The 21,451-nt window shown below is 31.3% G+C and overlaps 3 protein-coding genes across 4 annotated transcripts; 1 reads left to right on the forward strand and 2 right to left on the reverse strand.

The window, feature by feature from the left end:
- The first annotated feature begins 1,240 nt into the window (after positions 1–1,240).
- LOC133030744 (disease resistance protein RPP2B-like) lies at positions 1,241–11,705 on the forward strand. The gene is made up of 7 exons (XM_061103555.1): positions 1,241–1,856; positions 2,357–3,512; positions 4,897–5,199; positions 5,655–6,437; positions 7,394–7,850; positions 8,503–8,862; positions 11,354–11,705. The coding sequence occupies exons 1-7, from the start codon at positions 1,399–1,401 to the stop codon at positions 11,533–11,535; spliced, it is 3,699 nt and encodes a 1,232-aa protein (XP_060959538.1). The 5' UTR covers positions 1,241–1,398; the 3' UTR covers positions 11,536–11,705.
- A 276-nt stretch (positions 11,706–11,981) lies between these two features.
- On the reverse strand, positions 11,982–14,175 carry LOC115721878 (histone-lysine N-methyltransferase SUVR3). Its single transcript, XM_030650973.2, has 2 exons — positions 13,488–14,175; positions 11,982–12,811 (listed from the first exon to the last, which is right to left on the reverse strand). Exons 1-2 carry the CDS (start codon positions 14,122–14,124, stop codon positions 12,423–12,425), a joined length of 1,026 nt encoding a protein of 341 aa, XP_030506833.2. The 5' UTR covers positions 14,125–14,175; the 3' UTR covers positions 11,982–12,422.
- A 1,351-nt stretch (positions 14,176–15,526) lies between these two features.
- Positions 15,527–20,269, reverse strand: LOC115723448 (probable zinc metalloprotease EGY1, chloroplastic). 2 transcript variants are annotated; one of them, XM_061103556.1, is made up of 10 exons: positions 19,916–20,269; positions 18,437–18,901; positions 18,211–18,351; positions 17,454–17,555; positions 17,151–17,362; positions 16,998–17,048; positions 16,838–16,907; positions 16,363–16,431; positions 16,198–16,248; positions 15,527–15,846 (listed from the first exon to the last, which is right to left on the reverse strand). In XM_061103556.1, the coding sequence occupies exons 1-10, from the start codon at positions 20,201–20,203 to the stop codon at positions 15,688–15,690; spliced, it is 1,608 nt and encodes a 535-aa protein (XP_060959539.1). In that variant the 5' UTR covers positions 20,204–20,269; the 3' UTR covers positions 15,527–15,687. The 2 variants fall into 2 exon arrangements, with proteins under 2 accessions (XP_060959539.1, XP_030508796.2); XM_030652936.2 differs by having other exon boundaries at positions 19,892–20,267.
- Between the last annotated feature and the right edge of the window lie 1,182 nt (positions 20,270–21,451).

Below are 21,451 nucleotides of genomic sequence, written 5' to 3' on the forward strand. Positions count from 1 at the left end.
AATACAACAGAGGCCAAAACACCATCCCAACCTTCCGAAACAAGATCAGTTATGTTGTTGAAGCTTTCAATTCAGTTACTCGTCATTACATTGTAACGTTCCCCTAGAAAGTACGACCGAACCCATCTTTCAAATTTAATTTCCTCAAGATATAATGTAACTGCAACATTCATTGTCTAAATCCTCTCAAATTTTCTATGAAACTCTATTTTAAAAAACGTGTAAGCACAAGTGTAAATATGATTCGTGAATACATCAATTTTGAACTTGTGGTTGCATTCATAATAATGTGGTGGTAGCATGCACCATGGTGTGCATCAGGAAACACGAGCTCTAAAGCATGAATAATATTTTGATGCCTATCAGACACGAAGGCTAAGTTCTCAACATCACCAATCGCTTCTTTCAAGTATCTTATAAAAAACTACCAGTATAGTGATAAAAAAGTTCTTAAAAAACTATAAATTTGTAAAATATCAGACACCATCGGGCCCATATCAAACAAATATCGAACCACTTCTTAACAATTTCAACAAATAAAAATCGGACTCCATCGAACAAACAATTTGAACCTGGCCCATAAAACCACATTCTAATTTACCATTAGACAAACAATCAGACTCCCTAACCTAAACCATCAGACCTATTTAGACATCACCCTTAACTTCGAATCTAAACAAACTATCGAACCCCGACAAGATAAAAAAAAAAACTAAAACTAGCTAGAAATTGCAAAAAACTTGAAGAACAACTATTTCCACACAAAAACAGCAACAACTAACAAATTGAGCATCAAAACAACATTATAAACTAAATATAATAACCAACAACAAGATTAAACAAAGTAAAATCATTACTCATTAAATCCGAGTTTGATGTTCCATCCACAAAAAAAAAAAAAAAAAAAACCATCTACCAAAGTACCTATTATATGAGGTTCTAGTGTAGTTTGTATGAAAATTTAGTATTATTTGGTTAGAAAATGAGTGAAGAGAATGAGGTTTGTGAGTAGGGTAGTGAGAATTAATGAAGAGAGAACAAAAAAGAGAGGATAGAAGAGAAGAGATGTGAGTTAAGGCTAGAGGAGTATTATGGGAATAACATATAATGTTGACTTATTCTCTTAATATTGCCCTAAGGAACCAATTTTCTCCCTAGGCAAAATTCCCATTTAATTAGGTGAAGAAAAAAAAAAAAAACATGGTCCCCACCATATGGAGGAAAGCACATGCTTAGTAGAATGGGGTCTATTAGAGCGTTGACCTGACCAGGCCTTCTTTGCTTCATCATCTTCACCGAGTATTTTTCCTGAGAAAAATGTGTATATTTTCACTTCTAAGAGCTGAGTAAGTAGGTGTAAATTATTTCTGGTATTGGTATTTTTGTCCGTGATTATATATGGATCACCGTGAAAGTTATGAGTACGACGTATTCATCAGTTTTAGAGGCGATGATACTCGAAACAACATACTCAGTCATCTCGTGGATCGTTTAGATCGTGAAAAAATACGTGCCTATACAGATAAAAAACTTAAGCCAGGAGATGAGATTTCGCCTAATCTTCTCAAAGCCATTGAGGAATCAAAACTCGCAATTATTATTTTCTCTGAACATTATACTTCTTCGGCATGGTGTTTACAAGAACTTGAGCACATTTGTAAAGTGAAATGTGAAAATTCAATTATACCCTTTTTTTATAAGATAGATCCTTCTCAAGCTCGGTGGCAAAAAGGGACTTATGAAACTGATCTTGCTAACCACAGACAGCGATATAAAGATGATAACAGAGTTGATGGATGGACTAATGCTTTGACTACTGCATCCAATTTTTCTGGAATTGTTTGGAAAGATTTTCGGTAAGTTTAATATGTTTTTCTTATTCAAATCTCATTATGTTCATAAGTGTACTATCAACTTACACATTATTATTATTATTGAGTTATGCTCGTTTGGAGTGGTTCATGCGACATTTGACTAATCTCATCTCATCTCCAAATTGTTTTATTGTGATTCTGATCATTTTTAGGGATCTTCATTGATCAGTCTAATGTTTTTAGGCGATTAATATTTTAGAATGGTTAATTATGATTTTTGTCCAATGAATTTTGACCTGAACTTGTAAGGTGGTTAAAAATGCGCATTAATTATTGAGATTAGTCAAAGTTCAGGTAAAAAATTCTAATTAACTTTTTAGAATTAGTATTTATTAGACTGATCAGATTTATTTACGGGATCTAAAGTAAAATTTTAATATTAATTTTTATATATATATATATATATATCTTTTTTTATGTATAAATGAACATTACTAACTAACAACACTGCATTATTTACCTCTTCCTCTTATATATGGTAGCCCTGAAGCAGAATTGATTGATGACATTGTTGAGGAGCTTTTGGTTAAGCTGAACCATATGCCACATTCAAGTTATCATGATCTTAGTAACACTGTTGGAATTCGTGAGCATATCAAAAATTTCGTATCCCTATACTTCGATAAGCCTACTAAGAAAGATTACCAAATCATAGGAATGTGGGGCATGTTTGGTATAGGCAAAACCACTATTGCAAAGGGTGTTTATAATCGAGTGATTTCCCAGTTTGAACATCACTACTTTCTTGAAAACGTTAGTGAAAAGGCCAAAACACAAAGATCATCATCTGATTTGAAGGATGAACTCTTTGCTGGGCTTTTAGGAGAAGAAAGCCTAAAGTTCGGAAGAGGAGGAGGAGGAGCAGCAACAACAGCGTCTTCGGGATCAACTTTTGCTAAATTAAGGCGTTTTAGAACAAAAGTCCTTATTGTTCTTGATGGTGTTGAAAATGAAAAGCAATATAATGATATTTTGTCCCCTAAAGATATTCAATTTAGCAATGGAAGTATAATAATTGTGACTTCAAGAAGTGAACAAGTGCTTATGAATATCAAAGCTGGAGAAATGTACCATGTTAGAGCATTGAATGATGAAGAAGCAGATCATCTTTATTATTTGCAAACAAGTACTACTGGTGAAAGCTCTGTTGGTATATCAGAAGAAGATACAGAGTTGTTGAGAAAGAAAGTGAAGGATTGTGCAAGTGGTGTTCCTGAGGTACTTTTACTTTTGTGTTCCAGTCTTAGTTCTCACACCACCATAGAAGAAAAAGAAATCGCGGTTGAAAAGTTCAGATCATTTCCGGATTTGAATCTGCAAAATAAGATGAGAGCCTGTTATGATCAACTAGATACTGCTGAGAAGAAAATATTTCTTGATATTGCTTGTTTCTTCAATGGTGAAGATAGAGATTTTGTTGAGAGAATACTTAAAGGCTGTGATTTGTTTCCGGAAATTGGAATCAAGAAACTTATTGCCAACTCTCTTTTACATGAAGACAAGAATAAGCTTTGGATGATTGAATTACTACAAAGGATGGGTCAAGAAATTGTTAGGCAAGAATCTGAGAATGAGCTCGAAAATCGCAGTAGATTATGGATTGCCAGTGACATCCGTCACATACTTGAAAATGATAAGGTAACCAACTTCATTAACTGCATTTATTCTTCCTTTTTCTTTCTCTTTGAGAAGATAGTTTCATTGGGAATAATATTATTAAGTATCTTAAGGTGTCCAACACTATACCGATGTCACAAGTTATAAGTAGTTAGCAGGTTCTTATATTATTTATTAAATCAAAATATATGAGAATCGATATTAAATTTTACTAATAGCGATATGAAACTACTTGTGGTGTTTGTTATGTGCTCCTTAGTATTTCTTGAATTCTTATAGCATCATGATATTGAATCTTGTCGAATCATATTGAATATTTGACTACATATATTCTGTACTTTTTTTTTTTCAAATTTTGCTAATTTTTTTGAAGAATGATTTAATTTTCTATATAGTCATATTTAATAAGACTAATGATAAATGATATGGTGCATAGGTAAATTATACACAAACTTGATACAAATTTATGCAGCAAGAAATTTAAACTAATCATCTATATTTAGGGTGGTTCTACTTGTTAATAGTGACTTGTTACATAAATGTGTATTAAAATTGTGTGTAATTTATGTGTGCACAATTGCTCATTTAATTGTACATTTATTATAGAGTACTACTACAATGTACTCTCAAAATATATGTACCGATGCGGTTTTTTTTGTGCTTTTGATATCTAAATAGTTATAATTTCAATTTTTTATATGATAGTGTATATTATAGTTATTTAAAATATTTTGTAAAATTTTAATAAAAAATAATCTACAATATAAAAAATAAATTCAAACCGTTTAAATTTTATTTTTCAGCGAGTTAAATTAAAAAAATTGCAGGATGCCTTTGATGTAAAAAAAATTAAATTAAGATTAAACCATCTTTGATGTCATAAACACAAGGGTTGCACCATAAAATATTCCTTTATTATATTAGTATATGCAAGTTTGGTTAGACCTGAATCCAAAGAAAGATAGCAATGAACTTAGTCAAATCCACTATCAAAACAAAGAGAGTACACCCTAAACCCTCAAAGCCTTACAAAACTCTCCTATGCTTGAAGAACTTTTAGTTCATAAAACACACTTTTCTAATTTTAGCTCACTCTTTCTGGTTTGCTTATATCTAACTAGGGTAGGTTAGAAAATTAAATAAGGTACAAATTTTGTATATAAATTAGAAGACATTAACAATTATATATAAAAATTAAGTATGCATAGTTAATTGATCAGAAACGAAAATAATTTTATTATTTAATTATCAAAAAGTATACAACTGTATTGGTATAATATGTATTTATAAAGTTACAAACAGAAATGAATATAGGCATTTTAGTGAACAAATGATATATACATTATTAGTTATATTGTAAGCAAATTTATATTAGTCAATTGATCTTTTTCCATCATATGATTAGGGAACAACAAAAGTTGAAGGAATATTTCTTGACATGTCGGATTGTGATAATGTGGTGTGTGTAAGTCCTACAGCTTTCTCAAAGATGCGTAATTTGAGATTAATCAAGATTTACAATTCTAGCTCTAGAGAGTGCAAAGTGAGTCTTCAAGCACTTCAATCACTTCCTAATTCACTTAGATTAGTCTATTGGCAAGCATACCCTATGAAATCATTGCCATCAAATTTTGCTCCAAATCATCTTGTTGAACTCACCATGCCATATAGCAAGCTGCAGAAACTTTGGCCATCTGAATTGGTTGAGGTAAGGATTTTAAGTTTATTGTAATTTCATCATTGAATTATGGCTATTTAGAATGTTTGTCCCATACTATAACATGTGTGATATTGTGTTTGATTTTTTTCCAGTTTGTTAAAACTGATCTCTGAAATATTATCATTGTTGTAAAGTAATTTTTTTTTTTGTTTAGTTTTGTCATACGTGACAAATAGATTATTGATGTAAATGTTTAGACTATTATCACGTGGTCATAAATTAAACAATCATGTTAGCATTTTGTTAGCTACGTATGACAGAACTTAACAGAATAATTATTTTACAATAATGTGAATAGTTCAAAAACGAACTGAAAAAATCAGAAAACTTTATTCATAGACATAGTTGGGATAAAAGTCCTAAATAACCTTAAATTATTGAGTTTTAGGAAAGGGTAGGAGCATAATTTGTTCTCTCTGTTTTTTTTTTTTTTTTTTTTACAGCATCTTGGAAACTTGAAGAAAATCAACCTAAGCTACTCAGAGCAATTGACTCATATTTCACATCTTTCTGAAAATATGGAGATTATTAATCTTGAATGTTGTACAGGATTGGTTGAATTGCCTTTACTTCCCAAAAAACTTTCTAAGCTTACTTACCTAAACCTAAACAATTGCTCAAATCTTGGAAAATTGCCAACATTTCCAAAAAACATCAAAAATCTAGAAATGAGAAGATGTGAAAATCTAAACACACTCCCAAACAACATTAGTAATATGAAAGAACTTGAGTGTGTGAACCTTTCGGGCTGTACTAAGTTGAGCAGATTCCCAGGAATCTCAAAACCTATGAATCGTTTGACTGTTCTTATATTAGATGGAACACCAATTAAAGAACTACCTTCCTCCATAGGTAATCTAATTAGACTCCAACTTTTAAGCTTGAATATGTGCCAATTGCTTCAAGTACTTCCTGAAACCATTTCAAGCTTAGATTATCTTGAAAAGCTCAGCATTTGTCATTGTTCAAACCTTAAATCATTACCAAAGCTTTCCTCATCTGTGTCTTGGGTTGATGCTCGGTGCTGCCAAAAGTTGGAAAAAGTTAATATGACCACCTCAAAGTTACTTACTCATGTAGTGAGTAATAATGACACTAATACTAATTACAAGGAAGGGAAATTTGCTTTTTATAATTGTCCCAACTTGGATCATGAATCTCACCAGAATTTGATGTTTGAAGCACAACTTAGAATTCTCAGCAGTGCAAAGAGGACAAAAGATATTGTAAGTAATTCTCATCACTTTCTTTCTTTCTCTACCCCAAACTTTTGTCATACAAGGGCAATGCAACTTGGTTATACATGCTAAAACATAGCTCATTTTACAAAATATCTGCTTTGCTTTAATGGTGTATTAAAAGTTATGCCAAATGTATTTATCATGTAAATTTTCACCAAAATCAAATGTATCACAAAGTTAATTTTGTGCCAAATATAAGATATTGTTTTACATATTGAAGATGGTTTAAGGGAGAATATTGTAATTAGATATGTTACCTTGTCTAAATTCTGAATTATCTTATAAATATATTTAATGAGTATTATTAATAAATAGGTATTATTAGAAAAATTTAAGTTTTTACAACGTAATTTTTCTATTTAATTAAAATAATATATCTTATTTTTACATTATGAGTTAATATTTATAATTATTATTTTAGTAACCATTAAAAGGTATTACTTAAAATTGTTCTATATATAAATCAAAAATTTATATAATAGACTAAAAATTAAAAAAAAAAATTACAAGAACTTTTTTATTTACAAAAATATCTATCAAAGTAAAAATAATAAACTGTTTTTAGTTGTTTTATTGATTTCTCATTATTTTTTCACTTTTTGTTAAGCAAATGTATTTTTGTAATTTTAAACTTTACAAGCCTATTTTTATAAATAAAAATTTAGGCTGTAAAATTATAAATAAAACATTAGATACTATTTTTGAAAATTTTCCAATATAAATCACATAATGAATAGTGTTATATATAATATAAAAGAAAATTACTTATATATTATTTTTTTAATTTACAGTTTGGGTTGCTCTGATAATTGTAATTTTTACGTGGATTGTTATGTTAATTTTGGTTTCTATTTAGATTATTTTGCTGGTTGAAATGTGGATTTTTATATAGATTTTCCTAAAAATGTAAAAATGAAAAAATTTATACGTGGTTGGTGCAGGGACAAAATAGCTTTCCAATTGAAGAAATATGTTTACCAGGGAATAAGATTCCAGATTGGTTCGAGTATAATAATGAAGGAGATGAAATTAATGTTCCCCTCCCCTGGTCTTGGTGTAATCACAAGTTCTTGGGTTTTGCTTTCTGCGTGGTGGTTGAATTCTGGGACTCTTATTCTTTTGATTCAGATTTCAAACTCTTGTGTAAATCTGAATGCATATTCCCTGGTGCAGAATTTTTTGATAGATGGCGTCGTATTTGGACTTGGCAATGCAATTACACCAATCCAGATTATCATCATGACATTAAAAACACACATCATAATAGAGTGAAGAAATCTAGTCACATTTTTTTGTTTTATGATTATGGCAGCCATAAGTACTTTGATTTCCAAGTACAGTGTAATGGAAACTCAGGCGCCGTCGCCAGCAGCAGTGGCGGACCCAATGAAAGACAAGGTGATACTCTTCACTATACTAATTTGTTTTCTTTTAGCGCTGGTTTGTAACGTGGTATTAGGTCGTATTGTATTATATCGTAGGGTAAATACTATCTTGTAACCTCTGTTTTATAAAAGTTACCAATTGGATCCTGCGTTTTGTTAAATGACAAAATGGACCCTGTATTTTCTAAAATAGTACATATAGGACTCTGAATTGATTTTTTGTCAAAATAAAGTTTAATTATAATCCGATCTAAAAGTTTTATGACAAAACTGTTTATCTGTTCGTATTAAGCATTGTCTTCAAGTTGGTTGTATTAAAAAATAACAAAAATTAAGCTTAGGGTCTTATTTTTACTATTTTAGAAAATACATGGTCCATTTTGTCATTTAACAAAACACAGGATTCAATCTGTAACTTTTACAAAACACAGGGTCTAAAATGGTATTTACCCTTATTATATTGAATTAGATTATATATCATATTATAATACTATATTAAACTTTAATCTATACTAAAATATTATATATTTACGTGTCTATAAAAGTTAATACCACATATAAATATAATTCAATATAATACAATACAATACGACCTAATACGGCATTCTAAACGAGCCCTTAATGTTTTATTTTGTCCTGCTTAAATGAAATCCTGGGTCCTCTAGTGGCTAGCAGTAGAAGTAGGCAGATGATCAACCCTTCTGCAACATTTTCTTTCCGCCCAAATGACTACACAGATGAGTTTAGTAGCTGTCAAGTGAAATGTTGTGGTGTCAGGCTTCTCTATGATGAAGATCATGTTAATCTCTCTCGTCGAGGTGATCCTCATGATCATATTCTTACAAGGGAGGTTTCGGAAATTGTACAAGATCGTCAAAATTCAACAATGGAGATTGTACAACGATCAAACACGATGATGAGTAGTAGCAGTCATAGGAACATGCCATCTTCATTGTACAATAATCATCATCAGATAACACAGTTCACATCCTTCCACTGCTTTCAGTTTTGCCCCAACTTTGCAGGTAATTAAATTGTGGGATTTTTACTCAAAATATTATATTTCTTTCAAAATTTACATTTATAGTATGGTAAGAGAAAGTTTTAAAATTTATACTATGAGCATATGCTGCCCAACATCGTATCGATATAGTACATTGTGATTGGTTATAGGTTTTTTATATTATTTATTAAATCAAATTATATGAATTATGAAATTCAATGTTGATTTACACTAATAATAATATGTCACCTCTTGTGATGCTTGATACCATTACCCCTACCATTTCTCTAATACTATTATACACTGATTTTTTTATTTATTTCAACTTCTATTAAATTTTTCATTATCCTCTTCTTCTTTCTTTTTTTTTTGCTCTCTTTCTTTTTTATAGATCTCTCTCTTTCTTTCATTGAGCCTCTTTTCTTCTCATTATTATATATATAAAAATAAATGTAATAATTATAGTTGTTTACATTATTTTAATATTTTTTTAACTCTTTTACAAAATTTTGCTTTATTATTATTTTTTAAATAAAAATTACAAGTGCTTATTCTATTTTTTTTCTTACTACTCACACTCAAAATATTTTATACTATTTTTTTTAATTAATCACATTTTGTAAAAAAATCTTAATTAATCTCTTTTAACTTTTACTAAAATAAAATTATTTTACATAAACATTTTTCTCATATTAGTTTTAACACTTCTTCTCTCTCTTAAAAAAAAAATTTGGAACGTTCTTCCTGTATCTTTCTCATACTACATGATTAATAAAAGTAGAGTTTTTGTTTTAGATATTTTATAGTTTATTCTGAGTTGATCTATGGATGATTTGCATATTGCAACGAGGTCGATATTTTGTTATTTTTTTATTGCATTGTAGTTGTCTTTTAGTTATTTTTATATTGTTGGTTAGGTGTTCTATAGTTGTGTTATAGTTATTTTTATGTGTGTTTTTTTGTACAATTATTTTAAGTTGTTTTTAATCTATACGCATTTATTATGGTATTTTTTTTAGTTTAGTTCTGATAATTTTTTTGTTGTATAGATGTGCATTCGTTTTGTTATTTTTATGTTGTATTTTAGTTATGTTTAAATGATTTTTAGAATATCTTTCTTGTTATACAATTATTTTTTAGTTGTTTTTTGATTTATGTACATTTGTTATAGTGTATAGTTTTAGTTTATTTCTGATAATTTTTTAGTTGTATGTGTTTTGTTTTGTAGATGCAGATACATATATTTAGTTTATTTTTTTGACACATTTTTTTAAATACAATGATAATTTTTTTTTTGTTTTTTTAATTGACACAACGTGCACTAGTAGATATTAAAATTATATTGTTATCTAGTTAGTTTTTGTTGTTTTAATTATATATTACCCATTATATTATATAACTCATTTTAAAAATATAAGATTTTATTATTTCTATTATTAATGTAACCATTCATTTAATTTTTAAAAAATAAATTATAATTGTAGCTGTTACTAACTCAAATAAGAAGAGAGAAAAAAAAAGAGTTGAAAGTATGAAATTGTAACAAACAAATTTCATGAAAAAAAAAAATAACACGGTAGTACAAATTACAAAAAGTTAATCAAGTTGTTAAAATTAAATAAAAAAAAGTTCGTAATAGAAAAACATGTTGAGGAATTGATATTGTTTTGCATATTGCAACAAAGTCGATGTCTTGTTATTTTTCTGTTGCTTTGTAGCAGTTTTATAGTTGTTTTCATGTTGTTTAGAATATTTTATAATCGTTTTAGTTGTTTTTCGTTTTACTAAAACAATTTTTTTATTATTATAAAACTTGAAGACAATACTTTTAAAAACTTAATACAATAAATGTAAAAAAAAAAATTGTAAAAAATGAAAAAATAACAAAAAAAAAGGGTAAATACCATTTTGGACCCTGTGTTTTGCAAAAGTTACAAATTGGACCCTCTGTTTTGTTAAATGACAAAATAGACCCTGTATTTTCTAAAATGGTAAAAATAGGACCCTAAGCTTAATTTTTGACAACTTTTTTTTTAATATAACCAACTTGAAAATAATTCCTAATAAGAACAGATACAAAAAATGTAAACAGCTTTGTCATAGTACTTTTAGATCGGATTATAATTAAACTTTAAAAATCAATTCAGGGTCCTATTTGTACTATTTTAAAAAATACAAGGTCCATTTTGTCATTTGACAAAACACAGGGTCCAATTGGTAACTTTTGCTAAATACAGGGTCTAAAATGGTATTTACCCAAAAAAAAAAAGATAATTTTTTTTGTAAGAATCCCTAAAATTTTCAGTTTTATAATATTATCCAATAAATTAAATAAAAAAATATGTAAGATGTGTCACTGACATTATAATAGTATTGTTGAACACTACTCATATCTATAAATAAAACATAGGTTTCATATATTTTGTTTTAAATTACGTATTTAAGATAGACCCATTTCTTCAAGAATAATGTGTAATGTAGGATTAGAACTTATGTCATTTGCTTTTGTGTAGAAATTTGCGATTGTTTACTTGGAAAGAGACCTGAAATTGTTAAGAATCCTTGTGGGTGTTCTCAAGAGCTCATGAAAATGATGAAGGAATTAAAAGAAGATATGGACAAAGTAAATTCAAGGATGGATCGCATTCTAATGCAGCAAAATCACAATAGGGTGCCTCAACCTATCTCCATTTGATTTTTATTTATTTTTTGTGTTCATCTTGGTCAATTAATAATGAAACTATATTGTGTCATTGCAATCACACTGATTATGATGATGATGATAATGATTATACAGAAATTAAAGTGCGTTTGGTTGGAGGTAATGAAATGGAATGAAATGGAAAGGAAACAATTTTTATTCCATTCCTTTGTTTGGTTGCATTTTATTCAATGGAATGCTCTTTCTACTATTTTGGTGGAATGGCTATTCCATTTTAAAAAGAAAAGGAATATTGCAATGTAACAAGAAAAAAAGTTAATGATTTTTTTATCAATTTTTTTTATGCATTTTAAATTTTATTCCATTCCTATTTCTATTCCCATTTCCATTCCTATTCCTATATTTTCATTCCTCCCAACCAAACGCCTCCTAAAAGTACATGGTAGAGTAAATCAAGTCACATCTTTTTGCTGTTGCTAGCTCATAGAAATATCTTATCAATTTCTTCATATATAGTAGTAGTGCAAGTGCAATAAGAATCTACAACAATCTACAACACAATAACCGTTAATTCATACCAATTTTGTACTTCACTAAGCAAAGCTACACCAATTTGATTCCCAAATGCATAAAGTCTCAATTATAAATCTCCTTTTCAACATTGAGCTCCTCTAGGTTTGTAACTCCTTTGGTTTTGTGTAGTTCCAAACCAATTCCATCAGCGTTTTCCACTATTAGCTTCACAAGGGATTTTAATGGCCGGTTTGGCTTATCTTCATCGGCGTTTCAAGGTTCTCTTCCATGGAGTTAGCTTTGTTTTTTGGTGGCTTCTCAAGCCTTCTTACTCTCATAAAAACTTGTACGTATTAAACAAAATATTTGTATATAACACAAATCTCTGTTAAACATACCATACCCTACTAAGTCTCTTCCGAAGGTAACCAACCGAAACAAGAGGAGCTGCCACAGAAGCAGGGAGAACCATTAGACCTTAGCCTGACCCCGCCATAGCTAAAAGTAAGCTCTTCATCTTCTTTAATGTTTTTGGAAGCAAAAAAGGCGAGTCGAGGAAGCAATGAGCCTGAGCTTCTAACCAGTGATGTTGAGAGATTACCGCCATCACAAGAATGGTTTATGAACCTTGCAACATTTCCTACTCTTGTGGCGTCGATATTGAGTCTTAGGCATGCTTTTCCAGATGGAAGATGCTCCCTAACAACCAAAAGTGCAGAGGAAAACCCACCGCTTGATGCGAGTTTGTCATAGTCTTGATGCCGCTTTCTTGCTTCCTTGGTAGTCAAAAGCTCACCTTCCAAAAGCAAATTCAAGTTCAAGAAATTCTCATAATTTCATTATCAACTTAAGAAAGGGAACAACACTGTATATTCCTCTAAAAATACAGAGTTGAGTGTGTCCTCGCAACACAGCATATATCTTGTCAGTTTTCACCATTGATTCTCAACCAACACAAAATTACACTAAGTGACCCTTAAACAGCTCCAAGAGTTGATCAAGTGACCTTAAATTTACACTGATCAACTCTCACTCAATGTTATTATTATTAAAAAGGAAGTTATTTTTGCAAATTTCAAACATTTCTAATTGTTGTTAGCTACAAAGACAATGCCTTTAGCAAAACCAAATTCCAAACTCAACCATACATAGGAGCACTGTGAATCATCTCAGAACATTACTACCTTAATATTGTCATAATTTCAAACTACAAACTTGATGTCGTTGTTAGCTACATAGGCAATGCATTTAGCACACCAAATCAAACTCCAAACTCAACCCAAAATATTCATCCATAGCAGCATAAAGAAAATCATACTTACAGCATTTTCACAATTGATTCTCAACCAACACATAATTAAACATAAACAGAGTAATCAAATACAGTTATTTTCATACAAAATTCTCTTAAAAATCCCTACTTTAAGCTTTATAAGTGGAAGAAAATGATATTATACATATATAATATATACCTGCATATTCACAAATGAATTGGTCTTTAGAAATGAACTGAGCAGAGCACACACACCACCCTTTCCTCTCATCTTTCACAATCTTCAACATCACAGAAACCCCTCTCTGACTCAACCGATTCCCACACTCCAAATCACACCCACAACTCGGTCCACACTCACTCACCAAACCCTCCAACCCATCAAACCTCAAACAAGGGCAGTACTCACCATCTTCACACCTCTCGCACTCACACCCGTCCCCCAGCCCGACCCATTCCTCTCCGACCCGACCATTCGGGTCGGGTTTCACAGCCAAAGCGGATCCCCAAGATTGGCGATTGGGGAATCGGGATGATGCGATTTGAGATGAGGTGTAGAAGAAGTATGGGTATAATTCTTCGTCCGCTGAATTCAAACATGGGATTGGAAGATTCTCGAGGTTCCTGGAAACGTCGGAGATGCGGCGAAGGGTGATGGATTTGGCAATGCGGTTTAGGGTTTTGGAAGTGAGTGAAACGTTGGCGAGTTCTGTTGGGGTTAGCCATGGAAGGAGTAGTTCAGCGCATTGGAAAAAGGAAGAAGAAGAAGTGTTGGGATTGTCGTTTTGTTGTTTTTGTTGTCGTTTTGATTGAGTGGGTTCATTGATTGTCGTCATCTTATTTTATCACAAAACTATTATCATTTGGTTATAACCCTTTTTATATGGTTTTCTTTTTTAGAAAGTCATACACAAAGGGGAACTCTTTGTTTTGTTCATTGAGTTCTCCTTGACTTTTCATGCAATTTTTTTTTGCACTTGAATGAAGTATTTTTATATGCTTAGTGAACACTATTTGACAAGCTCATAATAAGGTAAACAATAAGAGTCTGTATAATATTAAATATTATATTAATTTTATCACTTATTGTTATGGAGGTTTTCTTTATTTTTGATTGTTCCTGTTGATGCCCCACATTGGTCCCCTCCTCCTGTTGATTGGATCAAGATTAACTATGATGTGAAAGTGGGGAGTAGGTCGATGTGTACCGTAGCGTTGCTCGTGATCATACAGGAACTGTTTTGTAGATTGCTTCCTAGTCTTTGCCTACTCTGATCCCTTGATTGGTGAAGTGAAGGCTTGTGTGATGGCGCTTCAAACAGCAACTGAGTGAGTGGAAGCACTGTTTTGTTATCATCGAAAGCGATTCAGAGATTGTTATCAAAGCGTTGAGCGAGAACCCTCCAAATTGGCGTATTAATAACTTTGTTCTTATTTGTAATATACTTTTACGTAAAAAAATTTGGGTTGTATTTTATTTTTTATCGAGACTATGTAATTTTGCTGCTCACAATATTCTTAAGTGGGCATTTTCCAAAAATCTTGCAGACATGATTAATGTGTCATTTATTTTTGAACATATCTTATGTAATGACCAAGAAGTTTAATTTCAATTGAACATTGTCTTTTTTTTTTAAAAAAAAAAAGGAGATAAAAATCTTATTTATTCTTAAATAAATAATGTAGTGTATTTGTTGGTGAGTAAAATCTCCTAACAACAAATTTAATTTTAGATTACAATTTACAATCTCTCTTGCTAGAATCCATCCTTAAGTGAGTGAAGATACATTGAGCTCTTCTGATTCATTTAATTGAGTTCTTCCAAATATTTTTGGTAATTAATCTTTGCCTAATATTTACCATAATTATACAAAATGTGATTAATAAACATAAATAGATAGTTACTTTATATGTGGGTAAAATATAAAAGGTGGGAAAATTCCCTAACAATTTTTAGGATGTATCGATTTAAAAAAATAGGTGTACCTTTGAGTTTTTTTCACTATTCTTTTTCTATAATAATGAATTATTATGGTAAAGTGCATTGATATTTTTTTGAGAGTGCACACTAAAATTTCTCAATAATCATAAACTATGGTAAGAATGATATACCTTCCTTTTCAATGGTAGTATGACACTAGTAATTTATACACACAATTTATATATTTTGCATTATGCCAAAATCATAATGTAACACTTCTAATAACTAATATTATGCAAATAATTGAAGAGTATATATACTAAAAGCTAATCATTTTTATTTTTAAAAAATAGTAATAAAATAAGAATGATAATTACAAGGTAGTATACTCATTTTTTGACCATGGAAATTGATATAAAGAGTCAAAATTGAATTTCATATACATTATTAATTATTTATTATTATATTTTTATAAAAATCAAAAAGTGGTTACAAGACCTATACCTAGCTCCTCTGCAAGCTCATCCCATACAGGAAGAAGTGTAAGCACAACTAAGAAGATTGCCACTGCAACAAAACCTTTCCTCCATGTCCCAACCTCTGTTACATCATTCAAGCAAGGCTTCTCTGCATCCCTCTGTTCATTTATTAATCTTACAATAATCAATTAATAAAATTTTCGAATTTTTTATTAAGTAAATACTATTTTGGACCCCGAGTTTCGAAAAATTTAATGATTGAATCCTAAGTTTTGTTAAATGACAATTCGAACCCTGTGTTTTTCAAAATGGTACGTAATAGTTTCCAACATAATTTTCGTCAAATTAAAACTTAATAATAATCTAACTTTGAACTGTTATGACCCGATTGGTTACATTATTTGTATTTGTTTCTGCTAAAAACTAACTTTTTCAAAACACGGGGTCTGAAATAGTATTTACCTTTTTCTATTTTACACACATTTGTCTCAATTTATAATTTTATGTACCTGACAGAGAAGCACATACAATCCCCATGGAAGTGATAGAGGTCCACCAAGCTTTTGAAACCAGAAGAAAAAGAACAAATATTTAGCAAGGAGTATAATTAAAGGACTAATGGAATTAAATACTCAAAGCAAAATCATTAAGGTAAGGTTCAAAGTTGACATTACCACTCCTAATCCAAGCAATGTGTAAGTACTCAAACCAAATCCAATTAGAGCATTTTTCCCAAAAGCACCCTGTGGATGGATACATGTAAATAGATTGTGACAAAATGCTAGAAGTAAATCTAATATGGTATAACAGACTGTTTGAATCCTGTTTTTTACATGTTAAATTTTGCAGGATGTCTTAAATAACTACAACGTAAACAACCATGAAAAAAATTGGACTAAAAAATTCTCTCAGATGCCAAAACAGAAAGGGGTTGCATCGGTGGATCCCTTTTAGATGGTGAATCGTAGAAGTATCCTTAAACACATGGTCAATTACTTTAAAGTGAATTTTAGATTTATCGGTTATCTTGAAGAAAGTTTTGTCAAAAAAAAAACATAAGACTTGACACTCATTAGAATCACAGGGTTCAAAACCTGGTTGCACCAAAAATTGCAGACGATTATAGAAAAAGTGAAGAGTAATATTTACCTGTACGGCTCTTCCACCGTCAAGACATCCAACTGGAAGCATATTAAAAGCAGTTGTTGTTAAGCCGCACCTGCAAAATGCAAGAATGACTTACCATGAAATGCTTATGGTGAAGAGGAACAAATCTAAGGATGATCAGAGAATGTTACAGTTACATTACCAGCCAGCAATCATAAGAGGGTGAATTGCAACTGTTGCAGCATGCATTGCTCTGCACGTTTGTTCATAATGGTGAAACTTTAATTACAAATGTGATAATAGATAAAGTATCATTTCGGCATAATAAAGATTGAAAGAGAAAATAGGGACATACGCGTAACCAAGAGTGGCTCTACTGATGAGGCCGAGAAGCAATGAACCTTGAAACAGCATGCTTGGAACCTGCACCAGGTCTCCCGCAGCATCGGGATTAGATGAAAGCAGCAGACCAACAACAAACATCGAAAAGGACAGGGTAGCACCAGCAAATGGGCCCGCAAGTGATATGTCAACTTGTGTGCTCCGATCTGGAAGAATGGATTTGAACTGCACAAATAATGAAACACCACTCAAAAATATTATAAACACAAAGTAAAAGCATATATCTAATGAGGAAACAATTACATCATGTACGCACCTGAGTGATCGCACCAAAACTTCCGAGGGTGATATTAGGAATGAAGTAAGGAATGCTAAGTTTCACTTTTTTCGGAAATGCTGCCAGAAAGTGCCCAACTTCCTGCACTCAATTCATAACATGTCAAAGAATTGAAATATGGTTTGTTCTAGCAGTGTTTTTGTGTTATTTGTGCTATTTCTATGTTGCACATAATGTTTTTTTTAACACGTGGTGCAGATCCTGGGACTTGGGTCATCGGTACTTACACCTCATGAGGGGTTTCTATCCCAAAGATAGTCCATCACACAGCAAGTCAGCCTTCAAGGGCCAAACATAATCTCTCACAATTGAGGGGCCGGGTGAGAGTCGAACCCTTGACCCAAGCAAGAGAATAAGACAGTAAAGGCTTTCCTACCACCACACCACACAACACGTGGTGTGTTGTACATAATGTTGATAATATGTCAAAATGGTGCATTTAGAGAAAACCAATGTGGACTAGATGACTCTTCAAGATGACACATATTGAAATACATTAATACAAAAGAATAAATAAACAAAGCGTAGATAGCTTTTGATTTAGAAACTCTAAAGAAAAAACTCAACTTAGTGAAATAGCATTCAGTTAATTTAGTTCATCACCTCAGTTCCTATCAATGTACGACAGTTCGTGGACAAGAAGGCTTTGGAGTGTTGATGTTAGTCAAGAGGACCTAGTTATTTTCATGTGAAATGTCAACTAAAGCAAAAGCCAAGGAAAAAAAATCCTACTCACATGGAATAGCAGAACCCCCAACACACCGTATGCTAATGGCAAAGCAGAATCAACAAATGGGAATAACAGTTCCATATCTGGTGCCTCAACTGCATTTGGATCCGTGAAATATTTCACCACCTCTGGTGGCAGTCTATTGATCTGTTTAACAAAAACATATGTTATCAGCAATAATTAATAAAACGATATCTAATAGTAGCATTGAGAAATATCAGAGAGTCTATACCTGAGATGCGATTCCTAATTCCACAGAAGAGCCGATTGTGAGAAGGAACAACAAGAGAGCTATTACGTATTGCCAAAGTGTCGTTGGCCCTGGTTCTGAGACTTCTTTCTGCAGCAAGCCAAAGCTAACACGCGGCCCTCCACGTGGGTCTGGACCTTCAGAGTTAGGTTCTTCCACCATAAAGAGGTTGTACTTGTCTCCAGTGACCTCAACCAGCTGACTTTGGAGTTTGGCAAACACTTCTTCTCGGTTCCCTCTTAAATTCCCAATAAAAAGAACACCCTCGCCAAGGTCTCCAAAAGGCTCTTCTTTGGTCACCCAAAATGTGGAATATCCGAAGAGCTTATCCTTAATGAGCTTTACATCAGCAGGATCAACCTTCTCTGGTCCAAGAAGCTCCATCAATTTAAAAGAGTCAACTTGGAAATTGCTGTAAGCTGGTCCAAATGATGATGGTGTTGGAGGCTGAAGAAGGAATATTTTGATAGATTAAGGGTCAGCTTTTCATTCCATCGTTTTTATATTTGTTGATGTATGCATACAAATTCAGCTATCCTCTTTCTCTCCCAATGTACTAATTCTCATTATTGATATATGATTATATCATAGAGTAACATGTAGGCATATCAGGATTCTCAGTGCTAATCAATTACCTTGCAAGAAATAATCATGGGCAGTATATGGTAGATTAGTTACAACCATGCTTCTCTTGGGGATAAGAATAACTAAAAGAACAAAAAAAACATCACTTACTATTACATGGCCCATGAGAACAACTTTTAACTAATAACTGAAAAAATTAAACAACAATACCATGCTTCCTCTAGTAATAAGAGAAACCAAAGGTGCATGACTAAGGGGATGAGGGGTCTCTGGGCTCAAACATGAGAGCTCCAACCCCACCCTTGAATGTTCGCCAAGACCCTCTGAGGCGGCTCACCCCCACCTAAAATCCGATGTGTCACATGAGCCCCAGCCAAGCACTAGGTGCATGAATGGCTAGGGTGGCATCCTCACATATTCGAACCCATGACCTCTACTTGAGGAAACCACTTGGAAGTAAGCACTTTCACACTACACCACTTTGGGAGTAAGCACTTTACCACTACACCACTCACTCGTTTTTCACAAAGTTAAAGCAACATAATTTTGCTTTAGGCTGCTAATAACAGTGAAACTAGGTGCATGAGGCCATTTTCCTCATATTTAAGACTCCCAAAGAAGCCACTCAACCTCAAAGAAACACTCATGAGTAAGCACTTTTCCACTAAACCACTCGCTCAGTACTAAAGTACATGACTAAGTAAGCAAGTAAGTTCCCCAACTACACTAATAACATTAAAACTTCATTGAAGAAAAATGGTTTCTTTTTTCTATCCAAGCTTACATCTTAAGAAAAATGAAAAAAAAATCCAAACTTTGACTAAATTTCCATTCGAAATTGCGAAAACATACCCTGGAAGAAACGGGAGACTCAACCTTTTTCTGCTGTGTCTCTTCAACCACTTCAGGGGGTTCAGTTGTGGCGGTTGTTGAGTCATTAGAAGTGGCGGTGGTGGTCTTGTTATCTTCTCCGCCATTGTCATTGCCATTATTAGTACTGAAACACCTAAACCTATCGAAATTTCTCAAGGAGAGTTGAGGTCTGTCAGTTGGAAAGGTTAAGTATCGATTCCTGGGTCGTTTGAAGTGATTAATTGTAGGGATTTGGCGGTGTTTGAAGGTGAAATCGACTGTGTTGAAGCAGAAACCGGTGAGAGTAGCCATTGATTCCGAAGCTTTAAGAGCTCGTTTTCACAGTTATATCCAAAGCTTTCATTTTTATTTTTTTATCAAATATCTTTTCTTTTATTTTTTATTTATATCAAGATAGGTCCTCAAACTCTCTGTAAATACCACTTATGTCCCTCAAACTTTATTATATGTCATTTAAGTACTAATTACAATCTCTTATTTAACTTTCACATCAGAAATCATAATATTTTTTTTATAATAGTATTTGTTATAGATATAATATCATTTTTCTAAATTTAAAAAAAAAAATTAAATAAGTTACAGTATTAAAAACAGAGTTTTTGATATTTAACTCTGTTACAATGCATTTTTAATAAAATATCATATGCTTCAAAAAAAAAAATATTTAATTTGAATAATTTCCAAAACATCCATTTTAATTTTTATTTTTATGAAATATAAATATTATAAAGTAAAAAGAAAAATTATAATTAAAAAAAATAATAAATCATCGACTAAAAGATAAAACATATATTTCATTTAAAAAAATAGAACTTATATCTATTTTAAATTATAAACTTTGTATCACTAATCTAATATAATTATAAATAAATAAAGTTTACTTATTTAATATTTCATTAATTTTATTTCAATCCAAAGAGTAATACAATTAAGAACTAGTTTACATTCTCATGTGTGTTTTTGTTTTTAGTGTTTACTTTAGTAAACTAAATTGTATTACTCTTTGGATTTTAATAATAATTCTTTTTTGAATTCTTAATTTTATAGGTTACTATTAATATCTTATATAACATTTTCATTAAGAAAAGTAACAGTGTATTTTCGATGTGGTATTATCACAAATCCTAATTAAACAATTGGTTTTCTAACAAATGACATTTACTATCATCTATAAATATAACTATATAATAAAGCACACTTACTTTATATTTTTTTTTTTCTGCAGCATTTTTAAAAAGATAAGGATTATACGAGGTACTGATGCAACAGTTGATGATGTCTTATATGTGCCCTGTTTAAGACAATATCAGAGTCTGTACTGATAAATCTGGAAGAAAATTACAGTTTTACAAACATTAAGTACTTATGTCGCTAAAAATAAACATTGAGTTTATGTCGCTTACAAACATAAAACTTTAGGTACTTATGCCGCTATTTACCTTAATTATTTTTGTTTTTTTATTCAAAAACTATTTTTTACTAAGTCTTGAGGTTGTTTTCTTTTTCTCTATTTTCAAAGTTGAAGCTTTAGTTATTATT

The sequence above is a fragment of the Cannabis sativa genome, chromosome 9 (genome assembly GCF_029168945.1).
Source record: "Cannabis sativa cultivar Pink pepper isolate KNU-18-1 chromosome 9, ASM2916894v1, whole genome shotgun sequence".
Classification (NCBI taxonomy): Eukaryota; Viridiplantae; Streptophyta; class Magnoliopsida; order Rosales; family Cannabaceae; genus Cannabis; species Cannabis sativa.